The sequence below is a fragment of the Crinia signifera genome, chromosome 6 (assembly GCF_055691185.1).
Source record: "Crinia signifera chromosome 6, ASM5569118v1, whole genome shotgun sequence".
NCBI lineage: Eukaryota > Metazoa > Chordata > Amphibia > Anura > Myobatrachidae > Crinia > Crinia signifera.
The window spans coordinates 1,287,656-1,313,386 of record NC_139222.1 but is presented as its reverse complement, the minus strand read 5'-3'; the positions used below and the strand labels follow the sequence as shown (position 1 = coordinate 1,313,386).

Genomic DNA, 25,731 nt, shown 5'->3' with positions numbered 1-25,731 from the left:
CTGGGTCCATCTGTAGGAGACACACAGTGACTGAGGACATGGTATATATGTGATTATCCTGGGAATACAGAGGACGGGGACATCTCTCTGGGGTATTCATGTTACTGGGTCCATCTGTAGGAGACACACAGTGACTGAGGACATGGTATATATGTGATTATCCTGGGAATACAGAGGACGGGGACATCTCTCTGGGGTATCTCTGTTACTGGGCCCATCTGTAGGAGACACGCAGTGACTGAGTACATGGTATATATGTGATTATCCTGGGAATACAGAGGACAGGGACATCTCTTTGGGGTATTCCTGTTACTGGCCCATCTGTAGGAGACACGCAGTGACTGAGTACATGGTATATATGTGATTATCCTGGGAATACAGAGGACAGGGACATCTCTTTGGGGTATTCCTGTTACTGGCCCATCTGTAGGAGACACGCAGTGACTGAGGACATTGTATATATGTGATTATCCTGGGAATACAGAGTACGGGGACATCTCTCTGGGGTATTCCTGTTACTGGGCCCATCTGTAGGAGACACGCAGTGACTGAGGACATGGTATATATGTGATTATCCTGGGAATACAGAGGACGGGGACATCTCTCTGGGGTATTCCTGTTACTGGGACCATCTGTAGGAGACACGCAGTGACTGAGGACATGGTATATATGTGATTATCCTGGGAATACAGAGGACGGGGACATCTCTCTGGGGTATTCCTGTTACTGGGCCCATCTGTAGGAGACACGCAGTGACTGAGGACATTGTATATATGTGATTATCCTGGGAATACAGAGGACGGGGACATCTCTCTGGGGTATTCCTGTTACTGGGCCCATCTGTAGGAGACACACAGGGACTGAGGATATGGTATATATGTGATTATCCTGGGAATACAGAGGTCAGGGACATCTCTCTGGGGTATTCCTGTTACTGGCCCCATCTGTAGGAGACACGCAGTGACTGAGGACATTGTATATATGTGATTATCCTGGGAATACAGAGGACGGGGACATCTCTCTGGGGTATTCCTGTTACTGGGCCCATCTGTAGGAGACACGCAGTGACTGAGTACATGGTATATATGTGATTATCCTGGGAATACAGAGGACGGGGACATCTCTGTGGGGTATTCCTGTTACTGGCCCATCTGTAGGAGACACGCAGTGACTGAGTACATGGTATATATGTGATTATCCTGGGAATACAGAGGACGGGGACATCTCTCTGGGGTATTCATGTTACTGGGTCCATCTGTAGGAGACACACAGTGACTGAGGACATGGTATATATGTGATTATCCTGGGAATACAGAGGACGGGGACATCTCTCTGGGGTATCTCTGTTACTGGGCCCATCTGTAGGAGACACACAGTGACTGAGGACATGGTATATATGTGATTATCCTGGGAATACAGAGGACGGGGACATCTCTCTGGGGTATTCCTGTTACTGGGCCCATCTGTAGGAGACACACAGTGACTGAGGACATTGTATATATGTGATTATCCTGGGAATACAGAGGACGGGGACATCTCTCTGGGGTATTCCTGTTACTGGGCCCATCTGTAGGAGACACGCAGTGACTGAGGACATGGTATATATGTGATTATCCTGGGAATACAGAGGACGGGGACATCTCTCTGGGGTATTCCTGTTACTGGGCCCATCTGTAGAAGACACGCAGTGACTGAGGACATTGTATATATGTGATTATCCTGGGAATACAGAGGACGGGGACATCTCTCTGGGGTATTCCTGTTACTGGCCCCATCTGTAGGAGACACGCAGTGACTGAGGACATGTTATATATGTGATTATCCTGGGAATACAGAGGACGGGGACATCTCTCTGGGGTATCTCTGTTACTGGGCCCATCTGTAGGAGACGCACAGTGACTGAGGACATGGTATATATGTGATTATCCTGGGAATACAGAGGACGGGGACATCTCTCTGGGGTATTCCTGTTACTGGCCCATCTGTAGGAGACACACAGTGACTGAGGACATGGTATATATGTGATTATCCTGGGAATACAGAGGACGGGGACATCTCTCTGGGGTATCTCTGTTACTGGGCCCATCTGTAGGAGACACACAGTGACTGAGGACATGGTATATATGTGATTATCCTGGGAATACAGAGGACGGGGACATCTCTCTGGGGTATTCCTGTTACTGGGCCCATCTGTAGGAGACACACAGTGACTGAGGACATTGTATATATGTGATTATCCTGGGAATACAGAGGACGGGGACATCTCTCTGGGGTATTCCTGTTACTGGGCCCATCTGTAGGAGACACGCAGTGACTGAGGACATGGTATATACTGTATGTGATTATCCTGGGAATACAGAGGACGGGGACATCTCTCTGGGGTATTCCTGTTACTGGGCCCATCTGTAGGAGACACGCAGTGACTGAGGACATGGTATATATGTGATTATCCTGGGAATACAGAGGACGGGGACATCTCTCTGGGGTATTCCTGTTACTGGGCCCATCTGTAGGAGACACACAGTGACTGAGGACATTGTATATATGTGATTATCCTGGGAATACAGAGGACGGGGACATCTCTCTGGGGTATTCCTGTTACTGGGCCCATCTGTAGGAGACACGCAGTGACTGAGGACATGGTATATATGTGATTATCCTGGGAATACAGAGGACGGGGACATCTCTCTGGGGTATTCCTGTTACTGGGCCCATCTGTAGGAGACACAAACTGACTGAGGACATGGTATATATGTGATTATCCTGGGAATACAGAGGACGGGGACATCTCTCTGGGGTATTCCTGTTACTGGGCCCATCTGTAGGAGACACACAGTGACTGAGTACATGGTATATATGTGATTATCCTGGGAATACAGAGGACGGGGACATCTCTCTGGGGTATTCCTGTTACTGGGCCCATCTGTAGGAGACACACAGTGACTGAGGACATTGTATATATATGTAATTATCCTGGGAATACAGAGGACGGGGACATCTCTCTGGGGTATCCCTGTTACTGGGCCCATCTGTAGGAGACACACAGTGACTGAGGACATGGTATATATGTGATTATCCTGGGAATACAGAGGACGGGGACATCTCTCTGGGGTATTCCTGTTACTGGGCCCATCTGTAGGAGACACTCAGTGACTGAGGACATTGTATATATGCGATTATCCTGGGAATACAGAGGACGGGGACATCTCTCTGGGGTATTCCTGTTACTGGGCCCATCTGTAGGAGACACGCAGTGACTGAGGACATTGTATATATGTGATTATCCTGGGAATAATGAGGACGGGGACATCTCTCTGGGGTATTCCTGTTACTGGGCCCATCTGTAGGAGACACACAGTGACTGAGTACATGGTATATATGTGATTATCCTGGGAATACAGAGGATGGGGACATCTCTCTGGGGTATCTCTGTTACTGGGCCCATCTGTAGGAGACAAGCAGTGACTGAGTATATTGTATATATGTGATTATCCTGGGAATACAGAGGACGGGGACATCTCTCTGGGGTATCTCTGTTACTGGCCCATCTGTAGGAGACACACGCAGTGACTGAGGACATTGTATATATGTGATTATCCTGGGAATACAGAGGACGGGGACATCTCTCTGGGGTATTCCTGTTACTGGGCCCATCTGTAGGAGACACACAGTGACTGAGGACATTGTATATATGTGATTATCCTGGGAATACAGAGGACGGGGACATCTCTCTGGGGTATTCCTGTTACTGGGCCCATCTGTAGGAGACACACAGTGACTGAGGACATTGTATATATGTGATTATCCTGGGAATACAGAGGACGGGGACATCTCTCTGGGGTATTCCTGTTACTGGGGCCCATCTGTAGGAGACACGCAGTGACTGAGGACATTGTATATATGTGATTATCCTGGGAATACAGAGGATGGGGACATTTCTCTGGGGTATTCCTGTTACTGGGCCCATCTGTAGGAGACACACAGTGACTGAGGACATTGTATATATGTGATTATCCTGGGAATACAGAGGACGGGGACATCTCTCTGGGGTATTCCTGTTACTGGCCCATCTGTAGGAGACACACAGTGACTGAGGACATTGTATATATGTGATTATCCTGGGAATACAGAGGACGGGGACATCTCTCTGGGGTATTCCTGTTACTGGGCCCATCTGTAGGAGACACGCAGTGACTGAGGACATTGTATATATGTGATTATCCTGGGAATACAGAGGACGGGGACATCTCTCTGGGGTATTCCTGTTACTGGGCCCATCTGTAGGAGACACGCAGTGACTGAGGACATTGTATATATGTGATTATCCTGGGAATACAGAGGACGGGGACATCTCTCTGGGGTATTCCTGTTACTGGGCCCATCTGTAGGAGACACGCAGTGACTGAGGACATTGTATATATGTGATTATCCTGGGAATACAGAGGACGGGGACATCTCTCTGGGGTATTCCTGTTACTGGGCCCATCTGTAGGAGACACACAGTGACTGAGTACATTGTATATATGTGATTATCCTGGGAATACAGAGGACGGGGACATCTCTCTGGGGTATTCCTGTTACTGGCCCATCTGTAGGAGACACGCAGTGACTGGGGACATGGTATATATGTGATTATCCTGGGAATACAGAGGACGGGGACATCTCTCTGGGGTATTCCTGTTACTGGCCCCATCTGTAGGAGACACACAGTGACTGAGGACATTGTATATATGTGATTATCCTGGGAATACAGAGGACGGGGACATCTCTCTGGGGTATTCCTGTTACTGGGCCCATCTGTAGGAGACACACAGTGACTGAGGACATTGTATATATGTGATTATCCTGGGAATACAGAGGACGGGGACATCTCTCTGGGGTATTCCTGTTACTGGGCCCATCTGTAGGAGACACGCAGTGACTGAGGACATTGTATATATGTGATTATCCTGGGAATACAGAGGACGGGGACATCTCTCTGGGGTATTCCTGTTACTGGCCCCATCTGTAGGAGACACACAGTGACTGAGGACATTGTATATATGTGATTATCCTGGGAATACAGAGGACGGGGACATCTCTCTGGGGTATTCCTGTTACTGGGCCCATCTGTAGGAGACACACAGTGACTGAGGACATGGTATATATGTGATTATCCTGGGAATACAGAGGACGGGGACATCTCTCTGGGGTATTCCTGTTACTGGGCCCATCTGTAGGAGACACACAGTGACTGAGGACATTGTATATATGTGATTATCCTGGGAATACAGAGGACGGGGACATCTCTCTGGGGTATTCCTGTTACTGGGCCCATCTGTAGGAGACACGCAGTGACTGAGGACATGTATATATGTGATTATCCTGGGAATACAGAGGACGGGGACATCTCTCTGGGGTATTCCTGTTACTGGGCCCATCTGTAGGAGACACGCAGTGACTGAGGACATAGTATATATGTGATTATCCTGGGAATACAGAGGACGGGGACATCTCTCTGGGGTATTCCTGTTACTGGGCCCATCTGTAGGAGACACGCAGTGACTGAGGACATTGTATATATGTGATTATCCTGGGAATACAGAGGACGGGGACATCTCTCTGGGGTATTCCTGTTACTGGGCCCATCTGTAGGAGACACACAGTGACTGAGGACATTGTATATATGTGATTATCCTGGGAATACAGAGGACGGGGACATCTCTCTGGGGTATTCCTGTTACTGGGCCCATCTGTAGGAGACACGCAGTGACTGAGGACATTGTATATATGTGATTATCCTGGGAATACAGAGGACGGGGACATCTCTCTGGGGTATTCCTGTTACTGGGCCCATCTGTAGGAGACACACAGTGACTGAGGACATGGTATATATGTGATTATCCTGGGAATACAGAGGACGTGGACATCTCTCTGGGGTATTCCTGTTACTGGGCCCATCTGTAGGAGACACGCAGTGACTGAGGACATTGTATATATGTGATTATCCTGGGAATACAGAGGACGGGGACATCTCTCTGGGGTATTCCTGTTACTGGCCCATCTGTAGGAGACACGCAGTGACTGAGGACATTGTATATATGTGATTATCCTGGGAATACAGAGGACGGGGACATCTCTCTGGGGTATTCCTGTTACTGGGCCGATCTGTAGAAGACACACAGTGACTGAGTACATTGTATATATGTGATTATCCTGGGAATACAGAGGACGGGGACATCTCTCTGGGGTATTCCTGTTACTGGGCCCATCTGTAGGAGACACGCAGTGACTGAGGACATTGTATATATGTGATTATCCTGGGAATACAGAGGACGGGGACATCTCTCTGGGGTATTCCTGTTACTGGCCCCATCTGTAGGAGACACACAGTGACTGAGGACATGGTATATATGTGATTATCCTGGGAATACAGAGGACGGGGACATCTCTCTGGGGTATCTCTGTTACTGGCCCCATCTGTAGGAGACACACAGTGACTGAGGACATTGTATATATGTGATTATCCTGGGAATACAGAGGACGGGGACATCTCTCTGGGGTATTCCTGTTACTGGGCCCATCTGTAGGAGACACACAGTGACTGAGGACATTGTATATATGTGATTATCCTGGGAATACAGAGGACGGGGACATCTCTCTGGGGTATTCCTGTTACTGGGCCCATCTGTAGGAGACACACAGTGACTGAGGACATTGTATATATGTGATTATCCTGGGAATACAGAGGACGGGGACATCTCTCTGGGGTATTCCTGTTACTGGGCCCATCTGTAGGAGACACGCAGTGACTGAGGACATGGTATATATGTGATTATCCTGGGAATACAGAGGACGGGGACATCTCTCTGGGGTATCTCTGTTACTGGCCCCATCTGTAGGAGACACACAGTGACTGAGGACATTGTATATATGTGATTATCCTGGGAATACAGAGGACGGGGACATCTCTCTGGGGTATTCCTGTTACTGGGCCCATCTGTAGGAGACACACAGTGACTGAGGACATTGTATATATGTGATTATCCTGGGAATACAGAGGACGGGGACATCTCTCTGGGGTATTCCTGTTACTGGGCCCATCTGTAGGAGACACACAGTGACTGAGTACATTGTATATATGTGATTATCCTGGGAATACAGAGGACGGGGACATCTCTCTGGGGTATTCCTGTTACTGGCCCCATCTGTAGGAGACACGCAGTGACTGAGGACATTGTATATATGTGATTATCCTGGGAATACAGAGGACGGGGACATCTCTCTGGGGTATTCCTGTTACTGGCCCCATCTGTAGGAGACACACAGTGACTGAGGACATTGTATATATGTGATTATCAGATGCTGGGTGTATATAGGGGACCCCCATACCAGCTCTCCCCTGTACAATAAATGTCTCCTCTTACCCAGTGATGTGAGGGGCCGGTGATTCTCCATCATCACGTCCTTGTACAGACCCCTGTGTTCCTCTATATACTCCCCGTCCTGCAGGGAGAGATAGACAGTGACACCCTGACACCTTATAGGCACCTGACACACACAATAATACAGTCATCACCCAGACATAATATAGAAGAATCTAACAGATTATCCGGACTCTCTCTTAATGATATATTATACAATGTGAATAAGAAGAGGTAATAACTACTACCACGGTGTATACAGACGGGATTGGTTTGAAATCCCAACCGCCGAAATCCCGACAAGGGGGAAGGGGGGAGGGGGGAGACATGGATCGCCTCCCCCCCCCCATTGTGGGCTCGCTGCGCTCGGCACACTAATTTATTCTCTGGGATTTCGGCAGTCGGGATTCCAACTGCATACCATACAGACCACAGGACAGAACGCTGGAGGTATACGGGGCACAGGCCAAGTGTAGTGTAGTAAAATAATAGAAATCTCCAAAACATTGCTAAATATTAGTTATAAAAGCAAAAGGCAGAAATAACACAGCACTATATGATGTCACCATATGTTGGAGCTCTGCACCTAATTCTACCACTTGGTAGTAACTAACCCCTCCCCGAATAACACAGCACTATATGATGTCACCATATGTGGGAGCTCTGCACCTAATTCTACCACTTGGTAGTGACTAAGCCCCTCCCTTAATAACACAGCACTATATGATGTCACCATATGTGGGAGATCTGCGCCTAATTCTACCACTTGGTAGTGACTAAGCCCCTCCCCTAATAACACAGCACTCTATGATGTCACCATATGTGGGAGCTCTGCACCTAATTCTACCACTTGGTAGTGACTAAGCCCCTCCCCTAATAACACAGCACTATATGATGTCACTATATGTGGGAGCACTGCACCTAATTCTACCACTTGGTAGTGACTAAGCCCCTCCCCTAATAACACAGCACTATATGATGTCACCATATGTGGGAGCTCCGCGCCTAATTCTACTACTTGGTAGTGACTAAACCCCTCCCCTAACCATGATGTCACCATACGTGCCCACACGAAGGTGTGAATCCCCTCGCCTAGTCCCTGGTGGGGGGCAGGACACACAGGCCTAACAACCACAAGCTACAAAGCCAGATGAAGGGAGCGATGTAATCAGCCCCTGGACAGGTAATAGGAGACCCCGTTACATTCATAATCACCTGTGTCCAGCATTGGAAGGGTTAATAATTCCTGAGGGGGGGGGGGATGCCCTGACATGTAAGTTGGGGCATTGAGAGGGGAGAGATGTGAATGAGAGTCAGCGCTGGGAGTTGTGGACTGGTGTGTCCTGCCCATCTGATGGTAACCTGAGGGGTAACATGGTGAGGATCTGATAACGTGACTAATACTGACGGCCTGTCTGTATATACTGTATATAGACTGTAATTACTGATGTTACCTGTATAACCTGTGTGTAATATAAAGGTAATACTTTTGTACCTTTGCTATTGTGTATTCCAGTGCGATCTTTGGAACTCGGAAAGTAACCAGGGGCTATGCAGGAGGCATAACTCTCCCCCTGTATAGTAGGACACCACAGGCTGCTCCTCCTGTATAATAGAACACCACACAATGCTCTCCCTGTATAGTAGGACACCAGAGGCTACTCCCCCTGTATAGTAGGACATCACAGGCTGCTCCTCCTGTATAGTAGGACACCGCAGGGCACACCCTATGTATAGTAGGACACCACATGCTGTTCTTTCTGTATAGGAGGACACTACATGCTGCTCACTTGTAAAGTAGTACACCGTAGGCCGCTGCCCCTGTACAGTAGGCCAACACAGGCCGCTCCCCATGTATAGTAAGACACCACAGGCCGCTCCCCCTGTATAGTAAGACACCACAGGCCGCTCCCCCTGTATGTATAGTAAGACACCACAGGCCGCTCCCCCTGTATAGTAAGACACCACAGGCCGCTCCCCCTGTATAGTAAGACACCACAGGCCGCTCCCCCTGTATAGTAAGACACCACAGGCCGCTCCCCCTGCATAGTAAGACACCACAGGCCGCTCCCCCTGCATCGTAAGACACCACAGGCCGCTCCCCCTGTATAGTAGGACACCACATGCCGCTCCCCCTGTATAGTAGGACACCACATGCCGCTCCCCCTGTATAGTAGGACACCACATGCCGCTCCCCCTGTATAGTAGGACACTACATGCCGCTCCCCTGTATAGTAGGACACTACATGCTGCTCCCCCTGTATAGTAGGACACTACATGCTGCCCCCCTGTATAGTAGGACACTACATGCGCTCCCCCTGTATAGTAGCACACTACATGCTGCTCCCCCTGTATAGTAGGACACTACAGGCTGCTCCCCCTGTATAGTAGGACACTACAGGCCGCTCCCCCTGTATAGTAGGACATTACATGCCGCTCCCCTGTACAGTAGGACACTACATGCTGCTCCCCCTGTATAGTAGGACACTATATGCTGCTCCCCCTGTATAGTAGGACACTACATGCGCTCCCCCTTTACAATTGGCGCCATTACCTGCTGTTGCCGGACAGATACTCGGTAGGTACAGCTGGGGAGCGGGACAAGAGAAGATTCAGTAGCCGTTCCCGAGCTAATTAAATCTCTAATCCCCCCGTTTTCCGGTCTGTGCGTTCCACGCTACTTCCGTCTTGTGCGGTCCACGACAATTCCCGGCTGTGCGTTCCACCATACTTCCGGGTGTGCGGTCCACCCTACATCCGATTTGTGCGTTCCACGCCACTTCCCGGCTGTGCGTTCCACCATGTTTCCGGGATATGCGGTCCACTTTAATTGTGGGCTGGACGTTTCAGCATACTTGTGTGTTTCAGGTGGAGCAGCATGTGGTGTTCTACTGTACAAGTTGAGCAGCCTGTTGTGTCCTACTATACAGATGGAGCGGCCTTTGGCGTCCTACTATACAGGGGGAGCAGCATGTGGTGTTATACTTTACAGGGGGAGTGGCATGTGGTTTCCTGTTATACATGGGGAGTGGCATGTAGTGTCCTACTATACGCGGGTGTAGCATGTTGCGTCCTACTGGACAGGGGGAGCAGCATGTGGTGTCCTATTATACAGGAGGAGGAGCATGTAGTGTCTTACTATACAAGGGAGCAGAATTTAGTGTCCTAATATACAGGGGGAGCAGCAAGTGTTGTCCTACTTTACAGGATTAGCGGCCTGTGGTGTCATACTATACAGGGGGAGTGGCATGTAGTGTCCTACCATACAAGGGGAGCAGCATGTCATGCCCTACGGTACAGGAGGAGCAGCATGTGGTGTCCTTTTATACAGGGTGCACGGCATGTAGTGTCCTACTATACAGGGGGAGCAACATGTAGTGTCCTAATATACAGGGGGAGCAGCCTGTGGTGTCATACGATACAGGGGGAGCAGCATGTAGCATCCTACCATACAGGGGTAGCAGTATGTGGTGTCCTATTATACAGAGGGAGCAGCATGTAATGTCCTACTTCAAAGGGGGAGCAGCATGTGTTGTCCTGCTATACAGGGGGAGCGGCCTGTGGTGTCCTGCTATACAGGAGGAGTGACCTGTGGTGTCCCACTGTACAGGGGGAGCTGCATGTAGTACCCTACAGTACAGGGGGAGCAGCATGTAGTGTCCTACTATATGCGGGTGCAGCATGTTGCGTCCTACTGTACAGGGGGAGCAGCATGTGGTGTCCTATTATACAGGAGGAGGAGCATGTAGTGTCTTACTATACAAGGGAGCAGAATTTAGTGTCCTACTGTACAGGGGGAGCAGCATGTGTTGTCCTACTTTACAGAGGGAGCGGCCTGTGGTGTCATATTATACAGGAGGAGCGGCATGTAGTGTCCTACTAAACAGGGGGAGCAGCATGTGGTATCTTACTATACAGGGGTAGCAGCATGTCATGCCATACTGTACAGGAGGAGCAGCATGTGGTGTTCTTTTATACAGGGTGCGCGGCATGTAGTGTCCAACTATACAGGGGGAGCAGCATGTAGTGTCCAACTATACAGGGGGAGCAGCATGTAGTGTCATACTATACAGGGGGAGCAGCATGTAGCATCCTACCATACAGGGGGAGCAGCATGTGGTGTCCTATTATACAGGGAGAGTGGTATGTGGTGTCCTAATATACAGAGGGAGCAGCATGTAATGTCCTACTTCAAAGGGGGAGCAGCATGTGTTGTCCTGCTATACAGGGGGAGCGGCCTGTGGTGTCCTGCTATACAGGGGGAGCGACCTGTGGTGTCCTACTGTACAGGGGGAGCTGCATGTAGTGTTCTACTGTATAGGGGTGCAGCATGTAGTACCCTACAGTACAGGGGGATCAGCATGTAGTGTCCTATTGTACAGGGGAATAGCATGTAGTGTACTATTGTACAGGGGGAGTAGCATGTAGTACCCTACAGTACAGGGGGAGTAGCATGTAGTGTCCTATATTGTACAGGGGAGCAGCATGTAGTGTACTACTGTACATGGGGAGCAGCATGTAGTGTCATAATATACCTGGGGAGCAGCCTATGTTGTATCCTACTATAGGATCCTAGAATAGGAACCCCCTTGGTGTGCACACAGGCCCGCTCACCCGCAATACCCAGGAGGCCCACCAAAATTAATACTGGTGGCAGCCTGTCAGCAGTGTTGAAGAAGGGGGACGTCTTCAGACAAACCCATGTACTAATTCCACTCTGACCACACGGTATACAAAGCTGGGCAGCAGCCGCCTGTCACCCAAGGGCCCCCAGAGCCATCTATCATTTCTCTGAGATCCCAAGCGGAGGTGCTCCCCCACAATCCCCATAAAGCCCACTACATGGTTAGTGGCAGCTGACCAGAGGATTCGGGGGACCTTCCCTGTTCTGACCAGATCTCACTACCTGTCTGTCAGGGGTATATAAAGTAGGTTTGGGAACACCTCACAGTACCCTTACAGGGATCTTCAGACCATTGTCTCTCCATCCCCTCAGTCCGGCTGAATATATACTATTGATCTGCTGCGTAATGGAATGTGATATGATAAATGCCTTTACCAGACATTGTGTGCTGTTAGTAGGAGAGCACCATAACCTGCAGGTAGAGAGGTATTATCTATACGCACCATTGTTTGTGGCTTCCATAGCTGTATCAGGACAGGGAATCTTGCATGTATACGTCCTCCGTGGCGGAAACAGGATCATATGTTACTAGAGAGATCCCTAAGAACACATATGACCTAATGTACTTTCCTACTATTAAGTGACCAATGTTGCAGAATCCAATGTAACAAGACTGAGAAACCTAGAACCCAAGAGATACATTACTCTGGTTGAATTGTCTTTTGGGAGGAACGCTGTGAAATCATTTGTCTGTCAACCTATCGGATTGATACTAGCCGACATAAACTCCTCCCACAGCAATTAATAGAGGATTGACGGCATTGTGCGATTTAGAAACGTATACTGCTTTCTCTTTTACGTCATATTCATGTATGTGTGTCCAAGTCTAGTTTTATGTTTGTCTAGTCACATTTTATAGTGTATCAATTAAAAGTTACATTTTAGCAAATTCATTCCAATCAGGGGAATCACGGGAACTCTACTCAGGGCCCCAATCTCTCCCCAAACCATTGTGTACTAGAATAGCAACCACTAGTTGTCATAGAACTACAGGTATTGCAGACACCAACTGTTACATAAGAGGGTACAATCTGCATAATCTGCCATCTAAAGGGACAAGTGTGATAGTGGGAACCTCGTCACATAACTACTCAACATAATTACCGAATTTATATACGTATAGATTACCACGCGGAATCTTTGTAAAAGAGTGCCCCAAAAAACAGAGTCTTTTCGTCTTCTTCTCTGCAACTATAGCCACTCTCTTGGCTGCACCTCCACGTCCTAATTTCACAGAGGGAACACGATCCCCCTCCATATATAACTGTTATTGTGGAACCATAACACTATTATATTTAATTGTTTCTTGCAATACATACCTGTGCACCGGTCGCCATCCCCCCTCCCCTTCCCTTTACAAGTGGAGTGACCTGTGGTGTCTGATTGTTATTATACATGGGGAGCAGCCTGTGGTGTCTGATTGTTATTATACAGGGGGAGCAGCCTGTGGTGTCCGGTTGTTATTATACAGGGGGAGCAGCCTGTGGTGTCCGGTTGTTATTATACAGGGAGAGCAGCCTGTGGTGTCCAGTTGTTATTATACAGGGGGCGTGACCGGTGGTGTCTGATTGTTATTATACAGGGGGAGCAGCCTGTGGTGTCTGATTGTTATTATACAGGGGGAGCAGCCTGTGGTGTCCGGTTGTTATTATACAGGGAGAGCAGCCTGTGGTGTCTGATTGTTATTATACAGGGGGAGCAGCCTGTGGTGTCCGGTTGTTATTATACAGGGAGAGCAGCCTGTGGTGTCTGATTGTTATTATACAGGGGGAGCAGCCTGTGGTGTCCGGTTGTTATTATACAGGGAGAGCAGCCTGTGGTGTCCAGTTGTTATTATACAGGGGGAGCAGCCAGTGGTGTTCTGTTATTATTATACAGGGGGAGCAGCCTGTGGTGTCCTGTTATTGTTATACAGGGGGAGCAGCCTGTGGTGTCCAGTTGTTATTATACAGGGGGGGTGACCTGTGGTGTCCGGTTGTTATTATACAGGGGGCGTGACCTGTGGTGTCTGATTGTTATTATACAGGGGGCGTGACCTGTGGTGTCTGATTGTTATTATACAGGGGGAGCAGCCTGTGGTGTCCGGTTGTTATTATACAGGGGGAGCAGCCTGTGGTGTCCTGTTATTATTATACAGGGGGAGCAGCCTGTGGTGTCCTGTTATTGTTATACAGGGGGAGCAGCCTGTGGTGTCCGGTTGTTATTATACACGGGGGGGGGGGGTGACCTGTGGTATCCGGTTGTTATTATACAGGGGAAGCAGCCTGTGGTGTCCGGTTGTTATTATACAGGGAGAGCAGCCTGTGGTGTCTGGTTGTTATTATACAGGGGGAGCAGCCTGTGGTGTCCGGTTGTTATTATACAGGGAGAGCAGCCTGTGGTGTACGGTTGTTATTATACAGGGAGAGCAGCCTGTGGTGTCCGGTTGTTATTATACAGGGGAGCAGCCTGTGGTGTCCTGCTATTATTATACAGGGGGAGCAGCCTGTGGTGTCCTGTTATTATTATACAGGGGGAGCAGCCTGTGGTGTCCGGTTGTTATTATACAGGGGGAGCAGCCTGTGGTGTCCGGTTGTTATTATACAGGGGAGCAGCCTGTGGTGTCCTGTTATTATTATACAGGGGGAGCAGCCTGTGGTGTCTGATTGTTATTATACAGGGGGAGCAGCCTGTGGTGTCTGGTTGTTATTATACAGGGGGAGCAGCCTGTGGTGTCCTGTTATTATTATACAGGGGGAGCAGCCTGTGGTGTCCTGTTATACAGGGGGAGCAGCCTGTGGTGTCTGATTGTTATTATACAGGGGGAGCAGCCTGTGGTGTCTGGTTGTTATTATACAGGGGGAGCAGCCTGTGGTGTCCTGTTATTATTATACAGGGGGAGCAGCCTGTGGTGTCTGATTGTTATTATATAGGGGAGCAGCCTGTGGTGTCTGGTTGTTATTATACAGGGGGAGCAGCCTGTGGTGTCTGGTTGTTATTATACAGGGGGAGCAGCCTGTGGTGTCTTGTTGTTATTATACAGGGGGAGCAGCCTGTGGTGTCCTGTTATACAGGGGGAGCAGCCTGTGGTGTCTGATTGTTATTATACAGGGGGAGCAGCCTGTGGTGTCTGGTTGTTATTATACAGGGGGAGCAGCCTGTGGTGTCCTGTTATTATTATACAGGGGGAGCAGCCTGTGGTGTCTGGTTGTTATTATACAGGGGGAGCAGCCTGTGGTGTCCTGTTGTTATTATACAGGGGGAGCAGCCTGTGGTGTCCGGTTGTTATTATACAGGGGGAGCAGCCTGTGGTGTCCGGTTGTTATTATACAGGGAGAGCAGCCTGTGGTGTCCGGTTGTTATTATACAGGGGGAGCAGCCTGTGGTGTCCTGTTGTTATTATACAGGGGGAGCAGCCTGTGGTGTCCTGTTATACAGGGAGAGCAGCCTGTGGTGTCTGATTGTTATTATACAGGGGGAGCAGCCTGTGGTGTCTGGTTGTTATTATACAGGTTGGAGCAGCCTGTGGTGTCCTGTTGTTATTATACAGGGGGAGCAGCCTGTGGTGTCCGGTTGTTATTATACAGGGAGAGCAGCCTGTGGTGTCCGGTTGTTATTATACAGGGGAGCAGCCTGTGGTGTCCGGTTGTTATTATACAGGGGGAGCAGCCTGTGGTGTCCGGTTGTTATTATACAGGGGAGCAGCCTGTGGTGTCCTGTTATTATTATACAGGGGGAGCAGCCTGTGGTGTCTGATTGTTATTATACAGGGGGAGCAGCCTGTGGTGTCTGGTTGTTATTATACAGGGGGAGCAGCCTGTGGTGTCCTGTTATTATTATACAGGGGGAGCAGCCTGTGGTGTCCTGTTATACAGGGGGAGCAGCCTGTGGTGTCCTGTTGTTATTATACAGGGGGAGCAGCCTGTGGTGTCCGGTTGTTATTATACAGGGGGAGCAGCCTGTGGTGTCCTGTTATTATTATACAGGGGGAGCAGCCTGTGGTGTCTGATTGTTATTATACAGGGGAGCAGCCTGTGGTGTCTGGTAGTTATTATACAGGGAGAGCAGCCTGTGGTGTCTGGTTGTTATTATACAGGGGGAGCAGCCTGTGGTGTCCTGTTGTTATTATACAGGGGGAGCAGCCTGTGGTGTCCTGTTATACAGGGGGAGCAGCCTGTGGTGTCTGATTGTTATTATACAGGGGGAGCAGCCTGTGGTGTCTGGTTGTTATTATACAGGGGGAGCAGCCTGTGGTGTCCTGTTATTATTATACAGGGGGAGCAGCCTGTGGTGTCTGGTTGTTATTATACAGGGGGAGCAGCCTGTGGTGTCCTGTTGTTATTATACAGGGGGAGCAGCCTGTGGTGTCCGGTTGTTATTATACAGGGGGAGCAGCCTGTGGTGTCCGGTTGTTATTATACAGGGAGAGCAGCCTGTGGTGTCCGGTTGTTATTATACAGGGGGAGCAGCCTGTGGTGTCCTGTTATTATTATACAGGGGGAGCAGCCTGTGGTGTCTGGTTGTTATTATACAGGGGGAGCAGCCTGTGGTGTCCTGTTGTTATTATACAGGGGGAGCAGCCTGTGGTGTCCGGTTGTTATTATACAGGGGGAGCAGCCTGTGGTGTCCGGTTGTTTTTATACAGGGAGAGCAGCCTGTGGTGTCCGGTTGTTATTATACAGGGGAGCAGCCTGTGGTGTCCGGTTGTTATTATACAGGGGGAGCAGCCTGTGGTGTCCGGTTGTTATTATACAGGGGGAGCAGCCTGTGGTGTCCGGTTGTTATTATACAGGGGGAGCAGCCTGTGGTGTCCTGTTATCATTATACAGGGGGAGCAGCCTGTGGTGTCCGGTTGTTATTATACAGGGGGAGCAGCCTGTGGTGTCCTGTTATCATTATACAGGGGGAGCAGCCTGTGGTGTCCGGTTGTTATTATACAGGGGGAGCAGCCTGTGGTATCCTGTTATTATTATTATACAGGGGAGCAGCCTGTGGTGTCCGGTTGTTATTATACAGGGGGAGCAGCCTGTGGTGTCCGGTTGTTATTATACAGGGGGTGACCTGTCACTTAGTAAAGGAGGCTGTGCAGGAAGGACCGCTGTCTAGTACCAGGCAGCGGCGGTCAGAGTGGCAGTGTCGGACGCGGGGGAATAATGGATGCAGCTGCAGCAGGTATGCATCCATTCCTGCCGGGGACTGGTCAACTCCGGGTGGTAGCCTAGCAACAGGCAGCCAATCACAAGGCTGCCTGTTGCTGCTCTGAGACGCCGAGCAGATAGGAAGTGATTCTGCTCCAAGGCTGAGCATGCGGGCGGGCGGCGGAGCGACAGCACCAGGACCAGGCAGCCAGACTCGAGGTAAGTACAATTAAGGGGGGGCTGGGGGCCGCATCGCTAAGCACACATTCTAAAAACGGGGGCTGCACCGGACAATCATTTTTCAATATGGGGGTGGGGGGACCTCTGAAAATATCAGGAGGCACGGAAAAATAGTCATATATTAATAAATAAGACCAATCCCTGTATAATACTGTGAATATATATATATATATATATATATATATATATATATATATATATATAGTTTTGTTATGGGGAAGGGGAGTTCATAGTTTTTATGGTATATTTTTATACTTCTTATACTTAAAATTTAAATTAAACAAAATAAAAATAAATACGGTGCATTTTTGGGTGTTTGTAAGGGGGGGGAGGTTCCGGGCCTGATGAGGGCAAACTTTCCTCCAGTGTTTTCTGATAACCTGCTGCATTCATCTTGCCATCAATTCTGACCAAGTTCCCAGTGACTTTGTAGCTCACACATGCCCAAAACATCAGGGACCCACCTCCGTGTATCACAGTAGGAATGGTGTACCTCATCATAGGCCTTGTAGACTCCTCTCCAAATGGTTGAGGCCAAAAAGTTCAATTTTGATCTCATCACTCCAAATGACTGTTCCAGAAGTTCTGAGGCTTGTCTCGTGCTGTTTGGAGTATTGTAAGTGGGATGTTTTGTGGCATTAATGGCTTTCTTCTGGATTATGCAGCACATTGTTCTTCAATTGCCTCCTTATTGTGCATCTTGGAACAACCGCACCACTTCTTTCAGAGTCCTGTATTCCAGCTGAAGTTATTTGTGGACTTCAGCTAGTATGTTGAATTTACTAAATTGACCCATTCTAAGAAATCAGGACCTTTTTGGGCCATCCAGTGATGTGTATGACCACCATAGCCATTGCCGATACATACCCCCGAAACCTCCTCCCCACTTCAGACTCCCAGAATAATATTAAGCCCAGTCAATGCAAGCTGAGGCACCCATATACTCCTATAAGATGCCAGAAGGTTCCACCCCATCACATTTAGGACGCCCTACTAGTCCTGACGCTGCCAATTTCTGCAATTTCTCCGGAGTGAATGTGTTCTGTGAAGTACGTTGAAGTGAACCTGCTGGGAACGAATAGAATTGGTTGTGTGTTTTGGTGCTGCCGAAGCTACGCTTCAATTATCATCATCTACATCCGCAATTTCCAAAGCCCCCTTTTTTGTGTGGGCAGAGTAGCCCTTCTTCCCTGGGCCGGTGCAAACCCTGTGAGCACCGCAGGCAACCTAAGCCGCACCAGGCGGTGTGAAGAGAGGAACCCAGGGAGAGGACAGAGGAGCTGCGCGCGGCTATACCTCCCTAGTGTGAGTCAGCCGCATCACATGCAGTGTCCCTGACAGTCTGCAGCAGCCTGAGCTACGCTGTCTCGGATTGATCGACCAGCAGGGGGGTTTTTCAGGTATTGAGGTAACTCCAGTGCTGCCTCCGCATCAGCCCGCCTCCGCCACCTCGTGCTGTTCCCTGCTGCCAGACCGGCTCTGCCCCGGCACGCAACCACCTCAGTGACCCCCCACTGTGCAACGTCCGCGGCGGGGGAGCGGCAAACTTTATCATAAAAAAAAGAAGTTAGAAACGTCGGCAATCGTGTGTGTGAGTGGGGGGGGGGGGGTGTGTCATTAGGAGGTGCCTGTGCACCCCCGCCACCCCCCGTGCGCACGCCTATGGCCACCATATAATACATTTTAGTTTGGGAGTGCTAGTCCACCCCTTTTCCTATCTCTCCATAGGGTGGCTATGTTTACTCTAGAACGTTATTATACCAAATGAATGAGGAAATAATGCTATTTAATTTGCTAAAGTGCTCATCATATATATATATATATATATATATATATACGGCAGACTCTCACCCAAAAACCTTGTTACAGCAATGGATAAGAAAAGAGGCGGCACTCCAACGGGTTTGAAATAAGGTGCTGATATATTAAGCAATGGTTACAGCATATTAATCAGTGCAAATGACAACGTTTCAAGACCTGTGCGGTCTTTTCTTCAGGTCAGGCATACTGTGCAAAGTGCAAACAAACAGTTTCTTACCTCTCTTGAGACACATACTATTTTTTTAACTGTGGAACTACAAGTGCCAGCGGGCCCTTTAATGCCCAGCAGGCTGGGACTTGTGGTTCTCCAAGTCCCAGCTTGCTGGGGAGGCTTGCTTGCACTTGTAGTGCCACAGTAAAAAACAATAGATTATTCTATTTTTTACACTTGAATCAGCCCAATGCCCACCGCCCAGGGGCATCGGGGACAGTACCAGGCTTCAGCCTGGTCAGGTAAGTCCTGGAAGGGGGGGACCCCTTCATTGGGGGGGTCCCCACTCCCCCAGGGCCCCTGGCCAGGCTGACCGGTCAGGGGGTTAATGTTTTGGCCGCGGGACCTTATATCATAAGTGTCCCCCGGCTGTGACATTACCCTGCTGGCTGGTTGTGCCTGGGACTGGTTCTTGAAATACGGGGGACCCCTAGTCATTTTGTCCCCCGTATTTTGGGAACCAGCCCCGGACCTGGAGCCTGGGGCTGGTTGTTAAAAATCGGGGAACCCCTATTTGTCGGGTTCCCTGATTTTTAATTACCGGCCCCGGCTCCTTCAGCCTGGTGCTGGTTACAGCTGTTGGGGGGACCCCACGCCGATTTTTTTATTTATTTATTTAATTTTTCTATTTTTTTTTACACTGAAGCCTGCACGGATCTGACTGATATGATGGATCTGACTGATCCGTGCAGGCTTAAAGCAAATACGACAGGGAAAGCAAGGTGTATTTAGGTGTATTTTCCTGTCGTATTTGCGTGGGTGTTTTACACCACTTAGCAGCCGTATTATCAATACGGCTGCTTAGTACATCAGGAACCACCATTCTTTTGAATGGTGATTTCTGTCGTATTCTATCGATGGTGTAGATATTCGTATTTGTAAATACAAATACGAATGTTCCATCTTTAGGAATACGAATTGTTGTATTTTTGGGATTGTAAATCCCGAAAATACAAATTCGTAAAAAAAAGGTGTATTTCTCCCTACGAATACACCTTTTTTCTACGAATCCATTTTGGTAAATGTCCCCCTCCATGTCAACAACCTAACCATAATTATCCAAATTCATTTGGTGTCCCCTTAGATTGAATAATACTTGAGATAGGCTAGAAAAGACATATGTACCATATGCTCACATACACACACATACCCCCCCCCCCACCCTGTATAACCTATACCCCTAGGCATCCCGGAACCCCCCCCCCCCCACCCTGTATAACCTATACCCCTAGGCATCCCGGAATCCCCCCCCACCCCACCCTGTATAACCTATACCCCTAGGCATCCCGGAATCCCCCCCCCCACCCTGTATAACCTATACCCCTAGGCATCCCGGAACCCCCCCCACCCCACCCTGTATAACCTATACCCCTAGGCATCCCGGAATCCCCCCCCCTTAGAGGCGATTAATTAATGGCCACTAAACATGTGACCAGCTCTCCCGTGCCTTATCTGAATATTTACTCATGTTGTTTACCCTTTAGGTCCCCTTCCCCCCTCCCCCCGTCCTCACCGCTCCCACCTATATATCTGAACCGTAGATCTCCAGTTTTACAGAAAAGCAGTAATGCGGAGACAAAGCATGTCACATTGCAGCGCTTCAGGTTTATGCTCAGAATTACATAGCGGGATATGCGCCATCCAGCCAGTAGCAACCTCTCCTGGAGAAATAAAGAATTTGGTAGCACCGTCCACCTGGATCCTCAGTTTAGAGGAACAGAGCATTGAATATTTCAGGTCGAGCTCTCTGAGCCGTGATTTTATTTCTCTACATTCTGCTCTGTCCTTCTGGAGGACACTCGGAAAGGCAGATATTGTTTTGCCCCAAGTCCACTTTGGCCCGTGCTAATTGTAGAATGCAGTCCCGATCTTTAAAGTGGAGGATCATGACAATCATGGTGCGCGGGGCCCCCCTGGAGGCAAGGGTCGAGCCGGGACCCGATGAGCCCTCTCCACAGTGAACTGGGCCGAGAATACCTCCTTTCCAAACGTTTGTATAAGCCAATCTTCTATCAAATTTTCTGGGGTATCACCCTCCACCCGTTCATCAAAGCCCACAAAACACGGAGTCTCCTCTCCATGTCGGACATTTTGTGACGCATCTCCGTCAATTGTCCAGATATTAACTTAACTTGAGATTGTAATGGGGCCAATACATCCTCAATCACAGACACCCGGTTTCCCACCCCTGTGACTCTTTCCCGGGTTTTCTTAATAGCATTATGTCTGACTGGACCTTATTAATTTGTTCCAATAGATGTGACTCACATTTATTAACAGCACCCAGCGCCTGTTGTAGTGTTCCTTCCACCGGTCGCGGGTCACTGGAACCCTTTAAGGGGGTTGTTTGCGGGGTAATAGAGTGTGAGCTGTGTCTGTGCCAGGCTTCCAGGCAGTGTCTCAGTTGCTTCCAGCTGTCTTTTCAGCCGTGCTGCTGTCTCGGTATTAACACCGGGGGGAGCCGGAAAGTATCAGCGGATGAAGCCGCAGTACTCCAGCGACAGACCCACAGTACAGCCGGGCTTCTGAGGGGGGCCAGCGAGACCCAGGCAGGCGCACACTGCTTCAGCGTACCCACCAGACAGCAAGACACAGGCAGACGCTCTGCGGCTTCAGCGTCCCTGCAACAGGACCGGGTACATTGTGCACGGGAGAGCCAGGACTTCCTCCCTTGCATGCTGCCATGGCCACACCCCCCTCCACTTCTTAATTACAGTAGGAACACTGCTAATTGACATTCTCAATTGCTTGGATATCTTTTTATATCCCTTCCCTGATTTATACAGTTTAATGACCTTTTCCCGCAGATCTTTTGACAATTCTTTTGCTTTCCCCATGACTGAGAATCCAGACTCATCAGTGCGGCACTGGATGAAAGATGCAAGGGTCTTTCAGGAGTCCAGAAACTCGCTGACCTTTTATACACACACACTGATTACAAGCAAACAGATCACAGGTGAGTGTGGTGACCTTTAGTAGCCATTCAAACCCGTTTGTGTCAACTTGTCTGCATGTTATGAGGCCAAATCTCCGGGGTATGTAAACTTTTGATCAGGGTCATTTGGGTAGTTTCTGCTGTCATTATGATATAAAAACAGTAAACACAGTTGTGTGACAATAAATAGCGTCACCCAACCACTAACCATGAGTGACAGAAAAGTATTCATATTCTCTGACACATGGCCAGAAGATCACACATTCTGCTGCTAGGGTGTGTAAACTTATGAGCACAACTGTATATACTCTATAGTGTTATAGGTACTTGTTTCCTAGCACGGCCACAACGATCATGATCGTGGGCATCGTAAGGGAAAATCGGGGGCATCGCGGCCATCGCATGCCCACGATTTCCCCATAGGGAACAATGTTAAATGCCTCAATTTAGCCGCGATGCCCCCGATTTCCCATACGAAACAATGGTAAATGGGCCAGAAACCCCCAAAAACACCCCTGAACAGTGAATTGTCCCCCCAAAAGTATTTTACGCCACCCCACGATCAACGCAAACCCGAAGCGTGGCGAGCGAAGCGAGCCCGCGAGGGGCGGCGGTACGCGTCCTCCGACCTTTTCATACCCCCACTATCCACGTCGGCGTGGAGTTGAGAATAGAATAGTGTGGCGAGCGCAGCGAGCCACCGAGCCCGAAGCGTGGCGAGCGCAGCGAGCCCCGCGAGGGGACGTGGATACCTGTGAAGCCCGCGAAGGGACGCGTTTACCTGTGAAGGTATCCGCGTCCCCTCGCGGGGCTCGCTGCGCTCGCCACGCTTCGGGCTTGGTGGCTCGCTGCGCTCGCCACACTATTCTATTCTCAACTCCACGCCGACGTGGATAGTGGGGGTATGAAAAGGTCGGAGGACGCGTACCGCCGACCCTCGCGGGCTCGCTGTGCTCGCCACGCTTCGTGTTTGCGTTGATCGTGGGGTGGCGTAAAATACTTTTGGGAGGACATTTCACTGTTCAGGGGTGTTTTGGGGGGTTTCTGGCCCATTTACCATTGTTCCCTATGATGATTTGGTTAAATTGAGGCATTTAACATTGTTTCCTATGGGAAATCGGGGGCATCGCGGGTACATTGAGCCATTTAACATTGTTTCCTATGGGGAAATCGTGGGCATCGCGTCTGCACCATTTAAGCCTTTTTTAGCCGCATACGACGCGACCGACACGATTTTGACTGTTTTCAATGCATTTCAATGGGAAAATCGGGGGCATCGCGTCGGTCGCGTCGTATACCACTAAAAATGACAGACGATGCCATGTGTGACAATAAATAGCGTCACCCAACCACTAACCATGAGTAACCATGAGGGGACGTGGATACCTGTGAAGCCCGCGAAGGGACGCGTTTACCTGTGAAGGTATCCGCGTCCCCTCGCGGGGCTCGCTGCGCTCGCCACACTATTCTATTCTCAACTCCACGCCGACGTGGATAGTGGGGGTATGAAAAGGTCGGAGGACGCGTACCGCCGACCCTCGCGGGCTCGCTGTGCTCGCCACGCTTCGTGTTTGCGTTGATCGTGGGGTGGCGTAAAATACTTTTGGGAGGACATTTCACTGGTCAGGGGTGTTTTGGGGGGTTTCTGGCCCATTTACCATTGTTCCCTATGATGATTTGGTTAAATTGAGGCATTTAACATTGTTTCCTATGGGAAATCGGGGGCATCGCGGGTACATTGAGCCATTTAACATTGTTTCCTATGGGGAAATCGTGGGCATCGCGTCTGAACCATTTAAGCCTTTTTTAGCCGCATACGACGCGACCGACACGATTTTGACTGTTTTCAATGCATTTCAATGGGAAAATCGGGGGCATCGCGTCGGTCGCGTCGTATACCACTAAAAATGACAGACGATGCCCGCGATTGTGGCCGTGCTAGGAAACAAGTACCGTGTTATATACTGTATTAGGGTATGTAAACTTATAAGCACAACTGTATATACTCTATAGTGTTATATACTGTATACACTGTATTAGGGTTAGGGTGTGTAACCATATGAGCACACCTGTATATACTCTATAGTGTTATATACTGTATTAGGGTTAGGGTGTGTAACCATATGAGCACACCTGTATATACTCTATAGTGTTATATACTGTATACACTGTATTAGGGTTAGGGTATGTAAACTTATGAGCACAACTGTATATACTCTATAGTGTTATATACTGTATACACTGTATTAGGGTTAGGGTATGTAAACTTATGAGCACACCTGTATATGTGTCTTCGAGTCTTTGGTTACTCTAGTTGCGTATCACTGTTGTTCTGTGATTGCGCCCAGGGAGTGGCGATTATTGGTTTGATTATCGGTTACATTTCAGGAATTTTGGGCTTTCTCGGTCAAAAAACCTTTTTAATAATTGTCATATTCTGCAAATAAGATTTGTTTGTTTTTTATATAACTTGTAATATCGCTACTGTTATTTCCACTCGCTATTTCATGGTTGTCTGGGACCTGCCAAGCTCTCCATATTGTATCTCTAGATATATGTGCTTTTATTTCCAGATTTATCATTTTATGTGTGTTACTGCATGGAGGACCCCACTTAAGGCAGCCCCCAATGTGTTTTGTTGCCATGGTTTTTAGGAAACAAACACTGCAGCCCTAATACCTGGGCTAATTCAGTTAGTTCTGTTGTTTCTTTCCCTTTCCCTTTGTGTCCTTTTTCTCCACGCTCCCTTCTCTTATTTCCCTCCCCTTTTTCGGAGTCATGTCTGATGCACATTCTACAGAATATCATGTTTACTGCCTCGCTATGGATAACACTGTTCAACACTGTAGAACATTTTTAAATTAAAAAAAAAATGACAATTAATTTAAACATATAAACCAGACTGTTTGAGTTGCCAAAAATATTTGGACTGCAAAAGGTTAAGTTCCCCTAATAAGAGACGGTTGGCCTTCGAGACCTTCCATAAGGAGAGAGCACTTCAGGAAACTGATTTTCCATCCAAAGTCCCCCCCCCCCCCCCCCCCATCCTGCATAATGCCCGCGTTACCCTACAAGTTATTTTGCAAATGGTCCATTTAAAAGACACGGATTGGCAATTCTCTTTCATATCTTGCTCCATTTTGAATTAGCGTCTCACATTTCTGATAAAGATGGCCGCTACTTCATTTTAGTTGGGAAGTTAAAAAATAGAGATATAACAATTGTGTATTTGTATGCTCCTAATTCCCGCCAAGTTATCTTTCTGTGAAAACTATTTGAAACTATCCATAAGGTCCAGAAAAGTCATCTAGTTGTTACAA

General features: G+C 48.8%; 1 protein-coding gene across 3 annotated transcripts in view; it reads right to left on the bottom strand.

The window, feature by feature from the left end:
• Window positions 1–25,731, bottom strand: part of LOC146009803 (uncharacterized) — a 131,673-nt gene that overhangs the window by 26,222 nt on the left and 79,720 nt on the right. Inside the window, exons 1-2 of one of the 3 annotated variants that reach the window (XM_083150279.1) lie at window positions 9,958–10,037; window positions 7,407–7,485 (exon numbers count right to left, since the gene is read on the bottom strand). The exons of the other annotated variants lie outside the window; for them this stretch is intronic. Of the exons in view, the coding sequence (XP_083006405.1) occupies window positions 7,407–7,440 (34 nt within the window). The 5' untranslated portion in view covers window positions 7,441–7,485; window positions 9,958–10,037. Of the gene's footprint in view, window positions 1–7,406; window positions 7,486–9,957; window positions 10,038–25,731 lie in introns of those variants that run through there. 3 annotated transcript variants of the gene reach the window in all.